We start from the raw sequence: 24,763 nt of genomic DNA, 5'->3' as shown, positions 1-24,763 counted from the left end.
CTCCCCTACCTCCCACCCTACAACAGGCCCCAGTGTGTGATGTTCCCCACCCTGTGTCCAAGTGTTCCCATTGTTCAATTCCCACCTGTGAGTGAGAACATGCAGTGTTTGGTTTTCTGTCCTTGTGATAGTTTTCTCAGAATGATGGTTTCCAGGTTCATCCATGACCCTGCAAAGGACAAGAACTCATCCTTTTTTATGGCTGCATAGTATTCCATGGTGTACCTGTGCCGCATTTTCTTAATCCAGTCTATCACTTACGGACATTTGGGCTAGTTCCAGGTCTTTGCTATTGTGAATACTGCCACAATAAACCTATGTGTGCATGTATCTTTATAGCAGCATGATTTATAATCTTATGGGTATATACCCAGTAATGAGATCACTGGGTCAAATGGTATTTCTAGTTCTAGATCCTTGAGGAATTGCCACACTGTCTACCACAATGGTTGAACTAGTTTACACTCCCAACAACAGTGTAAAAGCGTTCCTATTTCTCCACATCCTCTCTAGAATCTGTTGTTCCCTGACTTTTTAATGATTGCCATTCTGACTGGTGTGAGATGGTATCTCATTGTGGTTTTGATTTGCATTTCTCTGATGACCAGTGATGATCAGCATTTTTTCATGTGTCTGTTGGCTGAATAAATGTCTTCTTTTAAGAAGTGTCTGTTCATATCCTTTGCCCACTTTTTGATGGGGTTGTTTTTTTCTTGTAGATTTGTTTAAGTTCTTTGTAGATTCTGGCTATCAGCCCTTTATCAGATGGGTAGATTGCAAAGATTTTCTCCCATTCTGTAGGTTGCCTGTTCACTCTGATGGTAGTTTCTTTTGCTGTGCAGAAGCTCTTTAGTTTAATTAGATTCCATTTGTCTATTTTGGCTTTTGTTGCCATTGCTTTTGGTGTTTTAGTGATGAAGTACTTGCCCATGCCTTTGTCCTGAATGCTAAGGCCCAGGTTTTCTTCTAGAGTTTTTATGGTTTTTAGGTCTAACATTTAAGTCTTTAATCCATCTTGAATTAATTTTTGTATAAGGTGTAAGTAAGGGATCCAGTTTCAGCTTTCTACATATGGCCAGCCAGTTTTCCCAGCACCATTTATTAAATAGGGAATCCTTTCCCCATTTCTTGTTTTTCTCAGGTTTGTCAAAGATCAAATGGTTGTAGATGTGTGGTGTTATTTCTGAGGCCTCTGTTCTGTTCCATTGGTCTATATCTCTGTTTTGGTACCAGTACCATGCTGTTTTGGTTACTTGTAGTATAGCCTTGTAGTATAGTTTGAAGTTAGGTAACCTGATGCCTCCAGCTTTGTTCTTTTTGCTTAGGATTGTCTTGGCAATGCAGCCCCTTTTTTGATTCCATATGAACTTTAAAGTAGTTTTGTCCTATTCTGTGAAGAAAGTTAGTGGTAACTTGATGCGGATGGCATTGACTCTATAAATTACCTTGGGCAGTATGGCCATTTTCACGATATTGATTCTTCCTCTCCATGAGCATGGAATGTTCTTCCATTTGTTTATGTCCTCTTTTATTTTGCTGAGCAGTGGTTTGTAGTTCTCCTTGAAGAGATTCTTCACATCCCTTGTAAATAGGATTCCTAGGTATTTTATTCTCTTTGAAGTAATTGAGAAGGGGAGTTCACTCATGATTTGGCTCTCTGTCTGTCTGTTATTGGTGTATAGGAATGCTTGTGATTTTTGCACATTGATTTTGTATCCTGAGACTTTGCTGAAGTTGCTTATCAGCTTAAGGAGATTTTGGGCTGAGACGATGGGGTTTTCTAAATATACAATCATGTCATCTGCAAACAGCAACAATTTGACTTCCTCTTTTCCTAATTGAATACCCTTGATTTCTTTCTCCTGCCTGATTGCCCTGGCCAGAACTTCCAACACTATGTTGAATAGGAGTGGTAAGAGAGGGCATCCCTGTCTTGTGCTGATTTTCAAAGGGAATGCTTCCAGTTTTTGCCCATTCAGTATGATATTGGCTGTGGGTTTGTCATGAGTAGCTCTTATTATTTTGCCATATGTTCCATCAATACCTAGTTTACTGAGAGTTTTTAGCATGAAGCGCTGTTGAAATTTGTCAAAGGCCTTTTCTGCATCTATTGAGATAATCAAGTGTTTTTGTCATTGGTTCTGTTTATGTGATGGATTACATTTATTAGTTTGTATATGTTGAACCAGCCTGGCATCCCAAGGATGAAGCCAACTTCATTGTGGTGGATAAGCTTTTTGATGTGCTGCTGGATTTGGTTTGCCAGTATTTTATTGAGGATTTTCACATCGATGTTCATCAGGGATATAGGTCTAAAATTCTCTTTTTTTGTTGTGTCTCTGCCAGTCTTTGGTACCAGGATGATGCTGGCCTCATAAAATGAGTTAGGGAGTATTCACTCTTTTTCTATTGATTGGAATAGTTTCAGAAGGAATGTGACCAGCTCCTCTTTGAACTTCTGGTAGAATTCTGCTGTGAATCTGTCTGGTCCTGAACTTTTTTTGGGTGGTAGGCAATTAATTATTGCCTCAATTTCAGAGCCTGTTATTGGTCTATTCAGAGATTCAACTTCTTCTTAGTTTAGTCTTGGGAGGGTGAATGTGTCGAGGAATTTATCCATTTCTTCTAGATTTTCTAGTTTATTTGCGTAGAGGTGTTTATAGTATTCTCTGATGGTAGTTTGTATTTCTGTGGGATCGGTGGTGATATCCCCTTTATCATTTTTTATTGCATCTGCTTGATTCATCTCTCTTTTCTTCTTTATTGGTCTTGCTAGCAGTCTGTCTATTTTGTTAATCTTTTCAAAAAACCAGCTCCTGGATTCATTGATTTTCTGAAGGGCTTTTGTTGTCTCTATCTCCTTCAGTTCTGCTCTGATCTTAGTTATTTCTTGCCTTCTGCTAGCTTTTGAATGTGTTTGCTCTTGCTTCTCTAGTTCTTTTAATTGTGATCTTAGAGTGTTGACTTCAGATCTTTCCTTCTTTCTCTTGTGGTCATTTAGTACTATAAATTTCCCTCTACACACTGCTTTAAATGTGTCCCAGAGATTCTGGTAAGTTGTGTCTTTGTTCTCCTTGGTTTCAAAGAACATCGTTATTTCTGCCTTCATTTTGTTATTTACCTGGTAGTCATTCAGGAGCAGGTTGTTCAGTTTCCATGTAGTGGTGCGGTTTTGAGTGAGTTTCTTAATCCTGGGTTCTAACTTGCTTGCACTGTGGTATGAGAGACAGTTTGTTGTGATTTCTGTTCTTTTACATTTGCTGAGGAGTGCTTTACTTCCAACTATGTGGTCAATTTTGGAATAAGTGCTATGTGATGCTGAGAAGAATGTATATTCTGCTGATTTGAAGTGGAGAGTTCTGTAGATGTCTATTAGGTCCGCTTGGTGCAGAGCTGATTTCAAGTCCTGGGTAACCTTGTTAACCTTTTGTCTCATTAATCTGTCTAATAATGACAGTGGGGTGTTAAAGTCTCCTATTATTATTGTGCAGGAGTCTAAGTCTCTTCGTAGGTCTCTAAGGACTGGCTTTATTAATCTGGGTTCTCCTGTTGGGTGCATATATATTTCGGATAGTTAGCTCTTCTTGTTGAATTGATCCCTTTACCATTATGTAATGGCCTTCTTTGTCTCTTTTCATCCTTGTTGGTTTAAATTCTGTTTTATCAGAGGCTAGGATTACAATCCCTGCTTTTTTTTTTCCTTTCCATTTGCTTGGTAGATATTCCTCCATCCCTTTATTTTGAGCCTATGTGTGTCTCTGCACGTGAGATGGGTCTCCGGAATACAGCACACTGATGGGTCTTGACTCTTTATACAATTTGCCAGTCTGTGTCTTTTAATTGGAGCACTTAGCCCATTTACATTTAAGGTTAATATTGTTATGTGTGAATTTGATCCTGTTATTGTGATGTTAGCTAGTTATTTTGCCCATTAATTGATGCAGTTTCTACCTAGCATAGATGGTCTTTACAATTTGGCATGTTTTTGCAGGGGCTGGTACCGGTTGTTCTTTTTCATGTTTAGTGCTTCCTTCAGGAGCTCTTGTAAGGCAGACCTGGTGGTGACAAAATCTCTCAGCATTTGCTTGTCTGTAAAGGATTTTAATTCTTCTTCACTTATGAAGCTTAGTTTGGCTGGATATGAGATTCTGGGTTGAAAATTCTTGTCTTTAGGAATGTCGAATATTGGCCCCCACTCTCTTCTGGCTTGTAGAGTTTCTGCCGAGAGATCCACTATTAGTCTGATGGGCTTCCCTTTGTGGGTAACCCAACCTTTCTCTCTGGCTGCCATTAACATTTTTTCCTTCATTTCAACCTTGGTGAATCTGACAATTATGTGTCCTGCTCTTCTCGAGGAGTATTTTTTTGGTGTTCTCTGCATTTCTTGAAATTGAATGTTGGCCTGCCTTGCTAGGTTAAGGAAGTTCCCCTGGATAATATCCTGAAGAGTGTTTTCCAACTTGATTCCATTATCGCCCTCACTTTCAGGTACAACAATCAAATGTAGATTTGGTTTTTCACATAGTCCCATATTTCTCGGAGGCTTTGTTCATTTCTTTTTACTCTTTTTTCTCTAAACTTTCTTCTCTCTTTATTTCATTAATTTGATCTTCAATCACTGATTCCATTTCTTCCACATGATCAAATCAGCTATTGAAGCTTGTACATGCATCACGTAGTTCTCGTGCCGTTGTTTTCAGCTCCATCAGGTCATTTAAGGTCTTCTCTACACTGTTTATTCTAGTTAGCCATCCATCTAATCTTTTTTCAAGGTTTTTAGCTTCCTTGCGATGGGTTCAAACATCCTCCTTTAGCTTGGAGAAGTTTGTTATTACCAATCTTCTGAAGCCTACTTCCGTCAGCTCATCAAAGTCATTCTCTGTCCAGCTTTCTTCTATTGCTGGTGAGGAGCTATGATCCTTTGGAGGAGAAGAGACACTCTGGTTTTTAGAATTTTCAGCTTTTCTGCTCTGGTTTCTCCCCATCTTTGTGGTTTTATCTACCTTTGGTCTTTGATGTTGGTGACCTACAGATGGGGTTTTGTTGTGGATGTCCTTTTTGTGGATGTTGATGCTATTTCTTTCGTTTTTTAGTTTTCCTTCTAACAGTCAGGTCCCTCAGCTGCAGGTCTGTTGGATTTTGCTGGAGGTCCAGTCCAGACCCTGTTTGCCTGGGTATCACCAGCAGAGGCTGCAGAACAGCAAATATTGCAGAACAGCAAATATTGCTGCCTGCTCCTTCCTCTGGAAGCTTCATCCCAGCGGGGCACCCACCTGTATGAGGTGTCAGTTGTCCCCCTACTGGGAGGTGTCTCCCAGTTAGGCTACACGTGGGACGGGGACCCACTTGAGGAGGTAATCTGTCCGTTCTCAGAGCTCAAACACCATGCTGGGAGAACCACTGCTCTCTTCAGAGCTGTCAGACAGGGACATTTAAGTCTACAGAAGTTTCTGCTGCCTTTTGTTCAGCTATGCCCTGCCCCCAGAGGTGGAGTTTACAGAAGCAGCAGGCCTTGCTGAGCTGCAGTGGTCTCTGCCCAGTTCAAGCTTCTCCAGCTGCTTTGTTTACCTACTCAAGCCTCAGCATTGGCAGACGCCCCTCCCCCTGCCAGGCTGCTGCCTCACAGGTAGATCTCAGACTGCCACACTAGCAGTGAGCAAGGCTCTGTGGGCGTGGTAACTGCCAAGCCAGGCACAGGATACAGTCTCCTGGTGTGTCCTGGAGACTGGACACACCACTAAGACCACTGGAAAAGTGCAGTATTTGTGTGTGATTGTCCCGATTTTCCAGGTACAGTCTGTCACGGTACAGTCTGTCACGGGTTTCCTTGGCTAGGAAAGGGAAATCCCCCAACCCCTTGCACTTCTATTTTTTCTAAGACCACTGGAAAAGTGCAGTATTTGTGTGTGAGTGTCCCGATTTTCCAGGTACAGTCTGTCAGGGCCTCCCTTGGCTAGGAAAGGAAAATCCCCCAACCCCTTGCACTTCCCAGGGAGGCAATGCCCTGCTTTGCTTTGGCTCCCCCTCCATGGACTGCACCCGCTGTCCAACCAGTCCCAGTGAGATGAACCAGATACCTCAGTTGGAAATGTAGAAATCACCCATCTTCTGCATCGATCACGCTGGGAGCTGCAGACCGGAGCTGTTCCTATTCGGCCATCTTGGAACAGAATCAAGATCAATTATTTTCAATGGCATTTTGTTTTTAACAATTAGTTTAAAAAAGACTATAAACAACCAATAAAGAACTGTCATGCAAAATACTGGAATAAAAAACAGAGATTTAGAGATACACATTTTATTTTAGTGAATTAAGACACATTCTCTTGGGATTTGCTCAAGTAAACTGTGATCAATACATTAAAGTGCCAATAACAGTATATAAAACTAGCTAGTTTGAAAATATTTATGAGATTATTAGTTAGAACATATTTCAATTTTATTTTTGTGTATGCTTGATTTATTCAGATTATTTTTGTCTTGAATGTCAATTATTTATTTTACACAAGAATTAATATATAATTTTATAAACTAGCCATTAATGAAAGATTATTAAATGAGAAAAACACACATATTCATATACATATCTATTTCTAATTGAATCAGAATATATTCATAATGAGTTAGTTTTTACAAACATATTAGTGATAGAGTTGAGTATAAGGGAAAGATTCAAAAAACCTAGATGGGTTTTTTAAGTCTTTGATATTTAGTTACCCTTTTGTAAAATTGGGAATAATCTGCTTTTAAATATTCCCTTCAACTTAACATTTATTAGTTGTATCCTGTTTGGGTGTTTCACATATCTACTGTTTTTTGAGACAGTGTCTCACTCTGTCACCCAGGCTGGAGTGTAGTGGTGCGATCTCGGCTCACTGCAACCTCCGCCTCCTGGGTTCAAGTGATTCACCTGCCTCAGCCTCCCTAGTAGTTGGGACTATAAGCGCCCACCACCCCATGCCTGGCTAATTTTTGTATTTTCAGTAGAGGCAGGGTTTCACCATGTTGGCCAGGCTAGTCTTGAACTCCTGACCTCAGGTGATCTGCCCACCTTGGCCTCCCAAAGTGCTGGGATTACAGACATGACCCACCATGTCAGGCCCACATATCTACTTTTTATACATCATTTTTTTTATTTTACAAAAATAATTAAATATGTTGCAATTTTATTTCATTACTTGAAGGAATTTTTTGTGATTTAGTGAGAAAAAAATATTCCTATTCTGTATTATAAACAAATAATGTTATTAAACTTATTTATTAAACAATAAAATTAGAACTAATATTGCTAATTAAACAAATTAAATAATTTACTGTATGAGTAACTTCACAGGACATTCTTACTACAATCCTGAAGAGATTCTCATAGAAAATGTTACCTTGCTATATACAGTTTCCCAATTTGCCTGAGGGGTCTTAGATATATTTGTTGGGTATAAATAATTAGTCTATATGTTTTCTCGAAGGCAAGAATATATTTTATACTCTGTATATGAAGCCCCTTGCATCTTATTTTTATATAGCACACATTAAATTTGTTTCTGCAATGAAAATTCACATATGTTCATTTAATTTTATTTTTAGAAGAAGAATGTCATGTTCCAATTTTAGAAGCCAATGTAGATGCTCAGCCAAAAAAAGAAAGCTACAAAGTTGGAGATGTGTTGAAATTCTCCTGCAGAAAAAATCTTATAAGAGTTGGATCAGATTCAGTTCAATGTTACCAATTTGGGTGGTCACCTAACTTTCCAACATGCAAAGGTCAGTATTTATTTTAGAAGTGATGAAACAAGAATTTGATTTTTATAATAATGCCCATATATTTTTATTGGAGCTTATATTACATCTATAATCTGACAAAGTGGTAAAATGGCAAAGGAGAAAGGATGCAGTTCTATAGTAATTGAGCTGCATAGATTATTTAGGTGTCCATAATCAAGGAGTAATTCTACTTCTGTGTTTTAAAATACATAATAGGATTTTATAGGTCAAAATATAGTAGCTGGAATTGAGACATCTTAGGATTTTTCCATCTAGCTCAATAAAAAATTTATACCTTTTAGAAATATTGTACAAACAATGTTATATTTTATTAAGTAATTAAGAAAATAAGTCATTGCATATACGAATTATTCATTAGAAAACAGTGATGATTTATACCTGCTTCAGATGGCACTATTTTTATCAAAAATGGCTTATCACATTATTTGAAGTATGTATTAGTCCCTTTTCACAATGCTGATAAACACATACCCAAGACTGGGCAATTTACAAAAGAAAGAGTTTTAATGGACTCACAGTTTCACGTGGCTGGGGAGACCTCACAATCATGGCAGAAGGTGAAAGGCACATCTCGAATGATGGCAGACAAGAGAAGAGAGTTTGTGCAGGGAAACCTCCCTTTATAAAACCATCAGATCTCGTGAGACTTATTCACTATCATGAGAATAGCACAGGAAAGATCCGCCCCATAATTCAATTACCTCCCACCAGGTTCTTCCCACAACACGTAGGAATTGTGGGAGCTACAATTCAAGATGAGATTTGGGTGAGGACACAGCCAATCCATATCAAAGTATTTATAGATATTAATAAAAGTTATAACTATACATTGCATATGTATATTATATCACATATTTGATAACTATTTACTTTTATATAACTTTCAGATTATTGACCTACTTAAAAATCTTCAAGGGTACAACTTAATATCCTGATTATAATAAACAGCCTACAAAATATTGGGAAAGATGGACAATCAGGATGTTTAAATATAGAGAGGATATAAGATTGTACTAAGGAAATATTATTAATTTGGTGAAATGTAAAAAGATATTTTGTATATGTAGGCAAATGTCTTTATGAGATAGCATTCTGAAGAATTTAGGACTAAAATTTCACTGTCATTTACTTTCAATTACTTCACAAAAAATAAGTAAATAGGGCAAAGTGTAACATTTTTATATCTAGGTAATCAGTTTATAAGTGTTCATTATGCATTCTTTCTCCTTTCATTTGCTCAAAATTGTTCATCATGAAAAGTGTCAATAATTGAGGAAACGAATGCAGTCAATACACTATGTACACTGCAAAAAACACATGTCCCCAAAAATAGAAGTGCAATATAAAGGCAATTAATTTCTAAGTCAAAAATTTAGTAACTCCACATTTTGCTATACTTATAAGACCATTTAAGCATTATTTATGGTTTCTTTATAATAGGACAAGTACGATCATGCGGTCCACCTCCTCAACTCTCCAATGGTGAAGTTAAGGAGATAAGAAAAGACGAATATGGACACAATGAAGTAGTGGAATATGATTGCAATTCTAATTTTATAATAAACGGGCCTAAGAAAATACAATGTGTGGATGGAGAATGGACAACTTTACCCACTTGTGTTGGTAAATAAATATTAACATTTAAACAGGACAGTTACTATTACTTTGCACTTATATATAAATACACATGTAAACAGATTTAAAATATTTTCAGAGTAAGCACTCATTTTATTACATTTTCTTAGAACAAGTGAAAACATGTGGATACATACCTGAACTCGAGTATGGTTATGTTCAGCCGTCTGTCCCTCCCTATCAACATGGAGTTTCAGTCGAGGTGAATTGCATAAATGAATATGCAATGATTGGAAATAACATGATTACCTGTATTAATGGAATATGGACAGAGCTTCCTATATGTGTTGGTGAGAAAACATTCCTAAACTTTATATTTGATTATTTATCGTTTTGATTGGGATTGTATAAAGTGTATAAATCTGGCTAGAATTACAATTTTATTGATACTGACTCTTCCTTCCAAAGTAAAATACGTCAATCCATTTATTCAGGTCTTACATTAAACTTTACCATATGGTTTTATGAATTTCTTGTTATTACTGCACAGATTTCTTCACCAATTTATTTGGGATTTTTCTGGCATGATGAATGGAAACTTTTATTAACGTATATGCTTGAATAGTTATACTTTCTATATGCAAGAATGTGATTTAATTGCATACATTATTTTTGTTTCCAGTAACCTTGTTGAATTTCTGTATTAGTTCTAATATTTAATTTGGATATTGTATTTCTACAAATGATGGCAATTTAATTTCTTTTATTTCATTGCTTTAACTCAGTCTTTACCTCAGCATGTTCCAGATAGAACAACCTAAAAAATAACAATGTAGCTTGAGTTCTATTAAATTCCAGAGTGTTTGGAATCCCTTCATAGAAGAAGAGTAGGGGACTAGGACCCAGGAACTAGGCATGATCCTTGGTCTTTCTGGTCCCATAATTCTCTTATTTCTATTCCTAATTATCTACTTAGTTTGTCGGTTTCCTCCACAGAAGTAGTAAGTAGTAAGTAGTAAGTAGTAGTAGTCTATCAGCCTGTGTGCTCTACTCTTACCTTGCAGCCTCAGGACTTCCAGCCTTGACACTTAAGTACTTGCAGGTTTTTTATTTCCCGACACCCTCAGATCCTGGCCTCTTTTGTCCTATCTCTAGCAACCTCAATACATTAAAGCCTCTAATTTTGAACTTTAAAGACAAGCAGACTTTCCGCCGCTGTTCTCCTCCTTACAGAATCTGAAACAGAACCGCCTCTCTCTCCATCTCCTGGACTTTTGGATAATCAACTGGCCCACCCATTGCTGGGAAAAATTACTGTAGGTGTTGCCACCCGTTGTCCCAGCAAATACCTGGTCAGTGGCCATCCGTGATGACCTATTGTGAGGGAATGTTTTCCACTACCAGGAGCCAGAACGCTGTTATGGGAAGATGTAGATCATATATCTTCATGGTCATCAACTTTTATGCAAGGAGTACATAAATATCAACCTCTAGCCCCATATGGGGTGAATTAAAAATAGAAACTATTGCAGAAAAACACCTGTAAGCATAGAAGTAGCAGAGCACACTCCATATCTCATTATCCCATCCTTTTACACACTAAGGAAAAGGCTCCATAACTATCTACATGTTTATGGGAAATGGGAAAAAAATGTAACAATGAGAACTACTTAGACAAGCAAGAGGCTTAGTAGGAATTTATGTTCTGAAGCTCAGTTGTGTTATTATCAGTGAGTTCTTCCCCTGAGAATACTCTGACTTACTGAGTCAGACTTTTTGCTGAGCTTTTGAAATGTGAGTCATTGAACCTCAAGGGGGACCCAGATCTATCTCTTACTGATGCTTTGCTTCCTACAGACTTACCCATGTGTTGCCTCTTTTTATTATTTAAATGTTTTGAAGATATTTAAGATAGTTTAGTGCAAAACAATCATACATGTGTACATTTTCAGAGCCTCTAACAATTCATTTGTAGCTTCCTAAGAACTATCTTTCAGTCAAAACTCCCACTAGGAAAACCTATCTTGCACTTTCATTTCCCAGAAAACTTTCTGACCTACTTTCCTGTCATTCAAAGATGGGATACAGTTTTTTGTTTTATTTTTTCTTATTCCAACAGCATTGTCTATTTTGTGCAATGAGATCAAGAATAAGTTTTGTGATGTTGCTTAAAAGCATCAAACATAATTATGCTATTAATATTGCAGATATTTTATTGACATAATTGTTTAGTTTCTATTTAATATTATTTTTTATAGCAACACACCAACTTAAGAAGTGCAAAATAGCAGGAGTTAATATAAAAACATTACTCAAGCTATCTGGGAAAGAATTTAATCATAAATCTAGAATACGTTACAGATGTTCAGACATCTTCAGATACAGGCACTCAGTCTGTATAAACGGGAAATGGAATCCTGAACTACACTGCACAGGTAAGATTTGTTTAAAACATTTTGTTGATCTTGTTGCTTCTTTACAAGAAAAATTATTTTGAAATTAGAATGTTTTTAAATTAAATATTTATTGTGGCATATAATTTATGTGCTAATAGTAAAGTTAGAAACTAGTTATAATACTCTTTCCAGACTAATGTTATTCTTTAAAAGCCTTGGCTTTCTGGTAAAGATGAGAGAGTAAAGCTGTTTTTACTCTATTACAGTCTCACAAAACCTTGAAAGAAAAAAAGAAATAAAGAACTGTAAAAAAAGAACAAAACTTAATCTTCAATGACATTAAGAAACAATTAAAACCCCAATTATGCACTGTGAAACAAAACTAACAGATATTGCCAATTCTGGACCAGACAATAGGCTGAGTAAAAAGTAGGCTGAGAAAGAAAATATATTTGAGTAATCAATTATTTCCCTAAGAAAAAGTCTCACATTCCTCGAAGGCTTATATTCAAATCATTTACTTTGAGTAATAGGATTATAAATTACAAGTAATTATAAAATGGGGCACCATATTAGATTAAAATAAACCAGAACTAGAGAAAACAAAGTGCTTATAAAGGAATGACAATAAAAGAGAGAAGATAGGCTGCAGACTTCTCATCAGCAACGTCAAAAGCAGAAGAAAATAGGGTAATCTCTTCAAAGTGCTTAGTGAAAGTAACTGGCAACCAGTCATTCTATATACCAATATAATTCACTAATGATTCCAAAATAAAGAAATTTGCAACCACAGGAAGGATAGGAGTTTACACACAAGGTCATAATTTGAAAGAAATCATATAAAATATACATTAATGATATAAAATACTAATTTATAGCAAAAAGTGTGATGTCATTAGAAATTGTGAGGAAAAATACTGGAATATATTCTTAAACTTAAATACATAAGGATTTCAAAAAGATAACTACAATTTGTTTAAAGCAACTGGAACATTTTTATGTTTATAAAATATTTTATTTGATTTCATTATATATTTTTGCTATTTGAGGAAGAGAAATATTCTGATAGTTGAAAGAAGTTTGAAGCCTTTTATGTGTCCATGAAATGTTTACTTAAATTGGCCAGTCATTCTGCCCAAAATAATTCTCACAACTTCAAATATTAAAGCCCTATAGATGACTTTGTGTAACCACAAACAAATAACATTAAAAGTGTATAAAAAGTTATCCACTTCCTTACCTTTCATTTTGGGTAAGGAAATAATTTACTTCCAAATAACCTAGTGATGTAATGTTTAAAATATTAAGAACTATGTTATAATTACAAGGATACGTAGTAAAACCTATGAGATGCAACCTAACCAAAATTTAGAATGGTGTGGCATTCATAGTCTTAAACTTATCTATTTTGGGAAAAAGTATATATATATATATACACACACACACACACATATATATACACACACATATATGTATATATGTATATATGTGTGTATATATATGTGTGTGTGTGTGTGTATATATATAATATATATGTATATCCTAAAAAGCTAGGGGGAAAATGAATTCAGATATTAGGAGGAAAAGGAAATAATAAAAGTAAAAACAGAAGAAAATGAAATAGAACCTTGTATTTCCAACTAATCCAAGATATGAAACTAATGTTTTGAAAAGATTAATAAACAGAGCTGTCTAAATGAGTTGACTCTAATCAAGAATGGTGTGCATACACAAATAAACATTTCTACAACCAAAGAGTAGATGAAAACTGAAATACAGGGAATAATAATATGAGTTCAATTTTTTAAATAAATAAATTACAAGCATAAAGAGAAGGAAAATACTATGAGTCATAGGTATCAAAATAAGGAAGAAGCCTTATTTAAAGTTTTGAGAAGAGCTGGTAGCTAGTAGTCTGGAAATTAGGTAAGAACGTTATTAGGTGGCAAATATTTGTTACACACCTTGCTTGTTCTTGAGAAAAATAATAAAATTTCTCATTTTATGCATCAGAAATACATGGCTTCAAGAAGTTATTTGGTCAAAATCAAGACTGGAACTTGTTTCCAGATTTTTATATCAGTGCTGTTTCAACTAGACTCTGTCTTTACTAGGCAGAAATTTCTAAACAGATGTCCAATTCTAAAAGGAAAGTAAGGTGGGCAACTGAGATCATTATGTGTAATATTCTTTTTACCTAAAATATAAAAACAATAGTATATGCGTGATATTTGAATATCTAACTCACTTAGTTGGGACTTTGTTGATGAAATTCTCATTATTATTTGTACATTTGAGATTACAGACACCTTCAGCTTCCCTATTTCCTGGCACTGGGACATCTAGGAGGCTCATAGCAGGTAACTGCTGAGTCCCTAGATTGGCAGCACAGGCCTTGAGGCTCACTCAAAAGAGTCTTGATGATACTCAATAAGTATTCATCTTTGTGACTATGTATTTAAATAAAAATACTTAAACCACCAAACAGAAATTCATAAACAACAAAAATGTCTAGTTTCCAAAATGTTTACAAAATACCTAAACAAAGAGGTAATAAGACATCTAAGTAGAAGAGCTTCTAAATAATAAATAATATTGAAAACTGACCCATCTATCTATCAAATGTGCCTGATATCCTCTTTTCATGTGCTTCTCATAGACTTTCTTCAAACTCATGACCAAACTTTGCTAATCAAAAATGTATACTAACAATAATAATATCAGGCTAATTTTATTTTCTTTTGCAGTTAATTACTGAAACAACACTGATCACAAAAGACTGGTCTTGTTAATGGTTGACTAGAATAAGATGCATCTGGGACTAAGTACTTTAAGTTCACGTTTTCCTTAAACCAGTAAATAAGTAGGACAAGTCATATAAAACATAAAATACGCATCAGTGGGCCCCAGTCCCAGATATCTATCTAGATTTCCACAGAAACAGTTTCTGTTTAGATTTGCACTATTTTGCCTTTCTGACCTTGAGAAAATAAGGAAAAATCCAGTATAAAATTCCTATTTTAGACAATATGTATGTTTTGGCTTATTTTATACTGACCTCAGGTTCTGTTCAAATAATTTATTAAAGATCTGTTGTATATAATTATTATATTTTTTTAATCTAGCTAAACCAGGAAAGAGTAGATATGCACTCTTCTGTCTTGATTTTTAAATGAAAATAGTATAGCGAGGAAAAAAAATAGCACTTTCAATGTAATAATTTTTTTTTTCACTGAATATGTTTTTTTTAGTTATTGTTATACTTTAAGTTTTAGGGTACATGTGCACAACGTGCAGGTTTGTTACAAATGTATACATGTGCCATGTTGGTGTGCTGCACCCATTAACTCGTCATTTAGCATTAGATATATCTCCTAATGCTATCCCTCCCCCCTCCCCCCACCCCACAACAGCCCCCGGTGTGTGATGTTCCCCTTCCTGTGTCCATGTGTTCTCATTGTTCAATTCCCACCATTTTGAAGGGAAGTGTTAGTAGACAGTAGCCACCACTCTGGAAAAACATGAGATGAAGGAGATCACTGTAAGGGCATGAGCCCAGGTCAGGAGGTTTAGAAAACGCTTTGGCATCCAAGTTGACCATTTAAAACTTTTCCCTAAGAATAAGCCAAGCAACCAAAAAAGAATTTAATTCCTAGTCCAACAGAGGCATTCCAGTTATGTTCATTACCAGCCATTCTCATGTTTACAAGAAAATGCAAGTCATGGAAATCCTTTATTGAGATCTAGGGTTCAGTTATTAGGGGAAGTCATAGTTATTTCTGATTGTTGTCATTTTTATTTTTAGTTTTAAATTGTTTAAATCAATGTACATAACTTTTTGAATCATATGGGTTAGTTAGAAAAAAATTAAAGAAATTTGTTTGTAAATTATACAAGAGAATTGACAGGAATAATGAACAGGAGATATAAGAGAGCATCTGAAAAATTTTAAACTAATGGTTATAACAAAAAGAATCGCTTTTTAAACTGTAAACTATAGTGACACAAAAAATATTTGTTATTATAACATTTATATATAGGGAGAGAGAAAGAGAAAGTGATAGAGAGACATAGTGTGTGTGTGTCATTGAATCTTCCATTTTCCTGAAACACTACCCTATTGAGCTGTTTTTACTTAACTTTTATTAATCATATAATTTAATTCCAATATTTTGTAGAAAAAAGGGAACAATTCTGCCCACCGCCACCTCAGATACCTAATGCTCAGAATATGACAACCACAGTGAATTATCAGGATGGAGAAAAAGTAGCTGTTCTCTGTAAAGAAAACTATCTACTTCCAGAAGCAAAAGAAATTGTATGTAAAGATGGACGATGGCAATCATTACCACGCTGTGTTGGTTAGTAGTTTATTTCTAAGTAATTTCACTTAAAAAGAGGTTATTAATCCCCTTTGGTTTATCTAAAGAAAGAAACAAGAACTTATGACTAATCTGTTGCACTGTACCCCAAAGCCTTAAATCGCTAAGTAACCAATTCTGTCATTTAAAAAAGTTTCTCTAAGAGTTATCTCCAACAGTGTTCATAGAAGAAACAAGTTTGAAATTTCTACATCTTCTTAAAAATCTTTTCTATCATATTTTTACTGTACCTTTTCTATGTTTAAATATGTTTAGATATGCAAATACTTACCATCATGTCACAATGGCCTATAGTATTCAGTATGGTAGCATGCTGTACAGGTTTGTGGCCTAGGACAGCAATACCCAACCTTTTTAGCATCAGGGACATGTTTTGTGGAAGACAATTTTTCCATGGACTGAGGAGGTTGGGGGATGGTTTCAGGATGAAACTCCTCTGCCTCAGATCATCAGGCATTAGATTCTCATAAGGAGCATGCAACCTAGGTCCCTTGCATGTGCAGTTCACAATAGGGTTCAAGATCCTATGAGAATCTAGTGCCTTGGTTGATCTGACAGGAGGTAGTAATGCTGACAGTAATGCTCATTCGCCTGCCTCTCACTTCCTGTCATGCAGCCTGGTTCCTAAGAGGTCACAGAGGGTACTGGTCTGCAGCCAGGGGTTTGGGGACAATAGGAGCAATAGGCTGCACCATATAGCCTAGGTGTGTAGTAGGCAACATTATCTAGGTTTGTGTAGGCTCACTCCATGATGCTCACACAAGGAAAAAAGAGCCTAATGACACATTTCTCAGAATATCTTCTTGTAATTAAGTGCTACATGGCTGCATTTCAAAAGCACATATTTCAAAATATTACTTGACAAAACATCAGATATGGCAAAGAGTGCTTAGAGCTGGACAAGATGCCTGATAATTGAACAATCTATTTATCTAAATAAAAACCATTGGTAATTTTGCCTAGAGATATTTCCATAGGGGGTGAGTAAGTAACTGCAGTGTGTTCAAGAAAGAATGTGGGGTGATTAAGTAAGATCATGGAGGATGAGAAACAAGTAAATGTGTTCGAAAGGGAATAGAGAAATGAGGCAGTTACCGGATAGAAGATATGGAGAAAGTGAAATTTTACCTTATTGAATTGTGACATTTTCAGCATGTTTGTAGGTTGGTGAATGATTAAGTGGAAAGGGAGACATTGATGTTACAGAAGAAAGGAGATAATTCATGAAGAAGGATCCTTTACTAGTTTAAAGGTGAAAGAATCTAGTGTCATCATGAAGAAGTTAATCTGAGAAAGCAAGGACAGTAACTCAATGAAACTAGAGGATGTACAAGCAATTTGGGATAGGATTACTTAGTGATTTCATATTTATGTTCTTGGTGATATATAAAGGGAGATCAGTCAGTACAATTGAACGTATTCCAGCCAATCTTAGCATGAAGTTGTTACTTTTTTTAGTTTTCCCCAAAATCTCTTAATTAGCATGAAGTTGAAACATTTATTGATAGGGAAAGATGCCTACAATATTATTTGGTATCAAAAAAGTAAATGCAGAAGAGTGTGTCTGCAATTCATTTTCAGTAAAACTACAAGTTTATGATCATATACTAGTTGGTATATGCTATTTGCATAAAGTAATAATTACCCTGAGACTAGAAACAGTAAGAAAGTTATTTACTTTTACCTTTCCTCTTTAAGTGACAATTGAATATTAAGGGGTGGAGGAGGAACCTAGACCAGAAGTTTACTCACCTGTCTCTCCTGCCTTCAATAAAAAGTATTCCCAGTATTTTATATGAATTTCACTTTAACATGAAAGGAGCTACAATATGTTTTGAATCAGACTTTATGACAGAAATACTGTAATTAATTATTTGAATTTCCAGACACCTTATATTAAAGATATGATACATGATGCTTCATTATATTATTTTGTTTAAACTAACATAATGTCTCAACAAATAAATGCTGTTTTCCAGAGTCTACTGCATATTGTGGGCCCCCTCCATCTATTAGCAATGGAGATACCACCTCATTCCCATTATCAGTATATCCTCCAGGGTCAACAGTGACGTACCGTTGCCAGTCCTTCTATAAACTCCAGGGCTCTGTAACTGTAACATGCAGAAATAAACAGTGGTCAGAACCACCAAGATGCCTAGGTGAGTTCTTAATATTCTCTTGGAGTCTGAGATTTAATATTTATAATGTAATTTTTATGGACTAATTTCATAGAATAACCCTTACTTAAGTTTCATTCAGTCAAAATCTTTCCTGTCAAATGTAAATACATACAAAGAAACATTTGAAAAATTTGCTTTATGCAAAGTGAGAAAAATTTATTTAAAAACTATAAATAAAATTTTAAAGACCTACATGTGATAAGGTGCATTATGAAATTCTGTAGAGTCCAAAGCTATTTATGGGGCCTATTCGCACACCATTAAATTGTTTCATGTTATAAGCATCTAACTGAGAACTTCTCACAGAGACCATTTGAAAAACACTGGTCTAGGAAAACTGTCATTTAATACTATATAAGGTTCTACTTGTAAACCTGAAAGCCTTCCCTAGTAGAACACCTAGTTGACTAATACTGACATGGCTTTTTACTTGCATGTTGGCAGAATTTCTAGCAGGAGAGATAGAAAATCTGGAAGAGTTACTGAGCCACTTTCCAAATATTCACTATCCCTTCTTTTCACCCTATTTTTTTCTACTACAAAATAATGCCAATATACATATTAAGTTTCCACAAATTCATGTGCACTTTGTGGCATTAAAAAAATTAACATCGTAGACTCCTTATGAAAATTTGGAGATTCACTTTTAGGGCTTAAAAGGAGATTCTTTTATCGGTCATGACAAACTAAAAGGGACAAAATACAAAGATATGGGGCGAATTAATAACACCAATTATGGGAAAAGCATGAACGTCAGTTTACTCTATAATAAGTGGAAGAAAACTGGAATTTCCATAAACCCCTCTGTTTTCTGGTGTCCAAAAGAGACACCATGGTAATAAGGATCTGTTCCTGCAACAGTTCTCACTATTGCCCAATACCTCACAGGGCTAGACCAGAAGTTTGTTATAGTCTTGAAAATTCATCCTTCTGATGATGTCTCTTTCTTCCACCTTCTGTAGTAACAAATTACCCCAATGCCACTATGGCCTATACAGTGCTTCAAACCACTACTCTATGTGAGCCCCTCTCCCAGGATATCATTAAAATTGTGTGGGAACTGAACTCAGAAAGTGTTGAGTTAGTATAAGGCAGAAGTATCATCTGAACAATTTTGCTAGAATGAAGAAAAACTAGGTTTCAAAGATAACTTCTAGGATTTAACTTGGAGTGATTGATGGATAGACAAAAATGCCATTATCTAATATTTTAAGTACAGCCAAGTTTTAGATGGTCCAATAATTTAAATTATCATGGCCAGTGATCATAAAATAAATTTCCAAAAGAAAAGTAAGAACAAAATTTGTAACCTAAAAAGTGTGTACCATGTTGACAATCAGAGTTTGTGGGAAGGGCATTCTAGCAAAAAGAAACAGTATTTTGAACAATAACAAACACAAACACACAATCACGAAAACAAACAAGCAAAAAAACCCTCATAGATATATGGAAAATTCAAGGAAACATGATCTAACTATGAAATGTAAAATAATTTTATTTCCCATGAGATAGGAGATTAAGATTAGACAGCTCTGAAGAAATAATTTTTTCCAGCCAGGCATGGTGGCTCACGCCTGTATTCCCAGCATTTTGGGAGGCCAAGGCAGGAAGAATCACCTGAGGTCGGGAGTTCGAGACTAGCCTGACCAATATGGAGAAACCCCATCTCTACTAAAAGTACAAAATTAGACAGGCATGGGTGGCACGTGCCTGTAATCTCAGCTACTCGGGAGGCTGAGGCAGGAGAATCATTTGAACCTGGGAGGTGGAGGTTGCAGTGAGCCGAGATTGCACCATTGCACTCCAGCCTGGGCAACAAGAGTGAAACTCCGTCAGAAAAAAAAGATATAATTTTTTCCAAAACCAGACATAAATTTATTTGGATGGTTCATGGGTATTGAATGAAGTAGGGAGCCATTACATATTTTTAATAGCAGTTTTTTGACATAGCATCTTTTTTTATTTTTATTTTTTCAAGACAAAGTCTTGCTCTGTCACCCAGGCTGGAGCGCAGTGGCGTGATCTTGGCTCATTGCAACCTCTGCCTCCCGGGTTCAAGCGATTCTCCTGCCTCAGCCTCCCGAGTAGTTGGGATTACAGGCACATGCCACCATGCCCTGCTAATTTTTGTATTCTTAGTAGAGACAGGGTTTCACCCTGTTGGCCAGGCTGGTCTTGAACTCTTGACCTCATGATCCACCCGCCTCAGCCTCCCAAAGTGCTGTGATTACAGGCGTGAGCCACCACACCCGGCCCAATGTAGTATTTTTAAATTATCAGTTGACTAAGAACATGTGGTTATTTTACACCGAGAAAACATGCAATATAGGGAAATTGTTTAAGGCCCTGGCAGAGATAGATTAGAGTCTTGATTAGTAGGTAAAAAACAGGAACCAAATGAAAGAGGGGTTAAAGATAACTTCAAAATTTCTTGATTTATGGAGAATATTCTCAGGTGCTTAACACATAAGAATTTTTACAAATCAATCAAAATTCAGTATAAAAATTATGTAAGGTACATAAACAGAAAATGAAAAACATATGGCAAACATGAAAGAATGCTTGTCTACACGAACATAAAATTTCAGTGAAGTGTCAGTGTTCAACTAGGAGATCGGCAAAAAGAAAAAAGTATATAACATAAAGACTTGGCAAGGATGTGGAGAGTTAAGCACTCTAATATACATACAAGTGTATAATTACATATACATGTGTGTATATGTAATATAAATATATTACATATTACATATATTTTAACATATATGTATACACATATACATATGTAACATATATCTAAATATACATAAGTATGTATGTATAATATATGTATACTTATATACACATGATACATATACATATAATATATGTATACATATATGTATACATATAATATACATATAATACGTTATGTATAATATATTATATTATACATTATATATAATCCATATATTATACATAATATACAGATATATATTTATACATTAGATATAAATTGATTACATTACATTAGATATAAATTGTATGTAACATGTATACAATTAATGTACATATATTACAATTAACATACATATAAATGTATGTTATATATACACATTATATTATGTATTATGTATTATATATTATATATAAGATATATATAAATATATATATAAAGTGCTGATTTTAAGAAAGAGTGAGTGATATCTGGGGTCAGGGAAGAAGATAACATTGTTTTTTCTACAGAAATCAAGGTTTCACAAAAGTTAAGATTCACAAATAATTACATTATAAAAAGGGATATCTAAACAAACAACATTCATGCTGGTAGAATTTTTAGTAAAGTATAGCAATTAAGAGCTCAGGTTCTGAACTCATATTGGCAGGACGCATACTGGCTCAAAACACTCACTAAACTGTGTAGCCTTGAGAAAATCTCTTAGCATTCATTTCCTCATATGTAGCCCATACACAGTGCTAAGAACAGTACCAAGAATAACTCAATAAATATTATTTTTTAAATAAATATTAATATTTTTCATCATTTTAATTCCAAAATATTCTTAAATGCAATTTCACTATTCTATGAAAGGTAAAGATGTATTATTATTTATTTATTTTATTTTACCATTTCTTCTTTCAGATCCATGTGTGGTATCTGAAGAAAACATGAACAAAAATAACATACAGTTAAAATGGAGAAACGATGGAAAACTCTATGCAAAAACAGGGGATGCTATTGAATTCCAGTGTAAATTCCCACATAAAGCGATGATATCATCACCACCATTTCGAGCAATCTGTCAGGAAGGGAAATTTGAATATCCTATATGTGAATGAAGCAAGCATAATTTTCCTGAATATATTCTTCAAACATCCATCTATGCTAAAAGTAGCCATTATGTAGCCAATTCTGTAGTTACTTCTTTTATTCTTTCAGGTGTTGTTTAACTCAGTTTTATTTAGAACTCTGGGTTTTTAGAGCTTTAGAAATTTGTAAGCTGAGAGAACAATGTTTCACTTAATAGGAGGGTGTCTTAGTCCATATTACATTGTTATAACAGAATATCACAGACTGGGTAACTTCTAACCAATAGTTTATTTGTTTCATAAATCTAAAAGCTGAGAAGTCCAAGATGGAGGGGCTGCCTCTGGTGAGGGTCTTCTCGAAGCATCATAATATGCTGGAAGGCATCACAACATGGTGGAAGGCATCACGTGGCAAAAGAGCATGTACATGGGAGTGAGAGAAAAAGAGAGAGAGACAGAGTGGCGGGGGCGGGGAGGAGGGCAAACTCATCCTTTATAAAGACACCACTCCTGAGATAACAATCCAATCCCATGATAATGGCATTAATCCATTCAAGAAGATAGAGCTCTCGTGACTTAATCACCTTCTAAAGATCTCACCTGACAACACTGTTGCATTGGCAGTTAAGTTTCCACGTAAACTTTCGGGGACACATTCAAACCACAGGAGAAACTCATATTGTTCCTGGGCAAATCACAACATGGGGAATTTTATTCATAAATGTCCACAGAAACAGTAAATGTTCTCGCTTCAGTACTTAATTCATCTAATCCCTCCTGTTTGTCTCAAATTATAGGATAACTTTGAAACTTTCTGAATTAACGTTATTTAAAAGGAAATGTAGATGTTATTTTAGTCTCTATCTTCATGTTATTATCACTTAAAAACCTGCGAAAGCTGTCAACTTTTGTGGTTGTAGCAAGTATTAATAAATATTTATAAATCCTCTAATGTAAGTCTAGCTACCTATCCAATACTAAATACCCCTTAAAGTATTAAATGCACTATCTGCTGTAAAAGAATAGACTTTGAAGTGGGGTTTTTTTGTTTTTTTTTTTTTTTTGAGACGGAGTCTCCCTCTCGCCCAGGCTGGAGTGCAGTGGCGCGATCTCGGCTCACTGCAAGCTCCGCCTCCCAGGTTCACGCCATTCTCCTGCCTCGGCCTCCCGAGTAGCTGGGACTACAGGCACCCGCTACCATGCCCGGCTAATTTTTTTGTATTTTTAGTAGAGACGGGGTTTCATCATGTTAGCCAGGATGGTCTCGATCTCCTGACCTTGTGATCCGCCCACCTCGGCCTCCCAAAGTGCTGGATTACAGGCGTGAGCCACCGCGCCCAGCCAAAAGAATAGACTTTGAAGTTTTAACTAGTCTTTCTGTGGAGTTTCTAATCTAGTCAAGAGGTGATGTACATATACAAAAAGGTGAAAATTATTAGGTTACAAAATTGCATATACAGAATTATCTGGATGTGTATAAATGGTTATAGAAGAAAAGAGTGAGAGAAATAAAAATGATGGCTTTAATAATTCTATGTGGTTTAGGTTTAAAAAATTAAAATAGTCTGGGCACAGTGGCTCAAACCTGTAATCCTAGAAATTTAGAAGGCCAAGGCAGGTGGATTGCTTGAGGCCAGGAGTTCAAGACCAGCCTGTCCAACATGGCAAAACCTTGTCTCTAATATAATACAAAAAAATAGCCAGACAGGGTAGTGCACACCTGTGATTCCACCTACTTGGGAGGCTGAGGCATGAGAACCACTTGAACCTGGGAAGCAAAGGTTGCAGCGTGCCAAGATCATGCCACTGCACTCTATCCTGGGTGACAGAGCAAGATTCTGTCCCAGAGAAACAAAGAAAGGAAGGGAAAGAGAGAGAGAGAAGAAAAAGAAAGAGAGAGAGAGGAAGGAAGGAAGGAGGGAAGGAAGGAAGCAGGGAAAGAAGGATGGGAGGGAAGGAGGAAGGGAGGGAGGGAGGAATATTTTCAAATTCTTCACGTTGTCCCAAATTTCATATTTTTCATTTTGAACATATATTACTTTCATATTCAGAAGAGAGTGATCAAAACTGTCACTAACGAACAAGGCAATAGAAGATGGGTATAAAGACCATGTTGGTCATGATGCTGATTTCATGCAACAACTTTATTATTTTTTTATGTACCATAGTTTGGGAAAATACTACACAGGAAGTATTAGAATTATACTTTAGATATTCCTGTATTTCACACAGCATTTCTTAGTTAAAATATTTTTGGTCAGAAGGTTTTTTTAAGTAGCCTGGGACAGAGGTTGCAGTGAGCCAAGATGGTGCCACTGCACTCCAGCCTGGGCAACACAGTGAGACTCTGTCTCAAAAAACAAAAAAGATTTTTTTAAAGTATCTATTAAAAGTATGACTACTAATACAGGTAAAAATTAAGACTTAAAATATTCATCACTACAGATTTGACAATGGATTCTTAGATATCACACCAAAACCACAAATAAGAAAATACAAAGTACAGAAATTGGATTTTCTCAAAATTTAAAATGTCATGCTTCAAAGGATACTATTAAAAAAGGAAAATAGAACTCACACAATGGGAAAAAATATTTGCAAAATTACATATGTCATAAAGGACTTGTATCTAGAATATATGTAAGGAACTTTTACAACA

The 24,763-nt window shown here is 35.6% G+C and overlaps 1 protein-coding gene across 2 annotated transcripts in view; it reads left to right on the top strand.

Annotated features, from left to right (window-relative positions):
• Positions 1-23,495, top strand: part of CFHR5 (complement factor H related 5) — a 33,713-nt gene extending 10,218 nt beyond the window's left edge. Inside the window, exons 4-10 of one of the 2 annotated variants that reach the window (XM_003823081.4) lie at positions 7,585-7,761; positions 9,223-9,405; positions 9,528-9,707; positions 11,616-11,792; positions 15,932-16,114; positions 18,115-18,297; positions 21,938-23,495. In XM_003823081.4, coding sequence (XP_003823129.4) covers positions 7,585-7,761; positions 9,223-9,405; positions 9,528-9,707; positions 11,616-11,792; positions 15,932-16,114; positions 18,115-18,297; positions 21,938-22,134 — 1,280 coding nt within the window. In that variant the 3' untranslated portion in view covers positions 22,135-23,495. The remainder of the gene's footprint in view (positions 1-7,584; positions 7,762-9,222; positions 9,406-9,527; positions 9,708-11,615; positions 11,793-15,931; positions 16,115-18,114; positions 18,298-21,937) is intronic. The other variant, XM_063598056.1, reaches the window with a different exon arrangement.
• Positions 23,496-24,763: the final 1,268 nt, after the last annotated feature.

The sequence above is a fragment of the Pan paniscus genome, chromosome 1 (assembly GCF_029289425.2).
Source record: "Pan paniscus chromosome 1, NHGRI_mPanPan1-v2.0_pri, whole genome shotgun sequence".
In the NCBI taxonomy this organism is placed as follows: domain Eukaryota; kingdom Metazoa; phylum Chordata; class Mammalia; order Primates; family Hominidae; genus Pan; species Pan paniscus.
The sequence above is the reverse complement of the archived record's forward strand: the minus strand, read 5'-3'. Positions and strand labels throughout refer to the sequence as shown.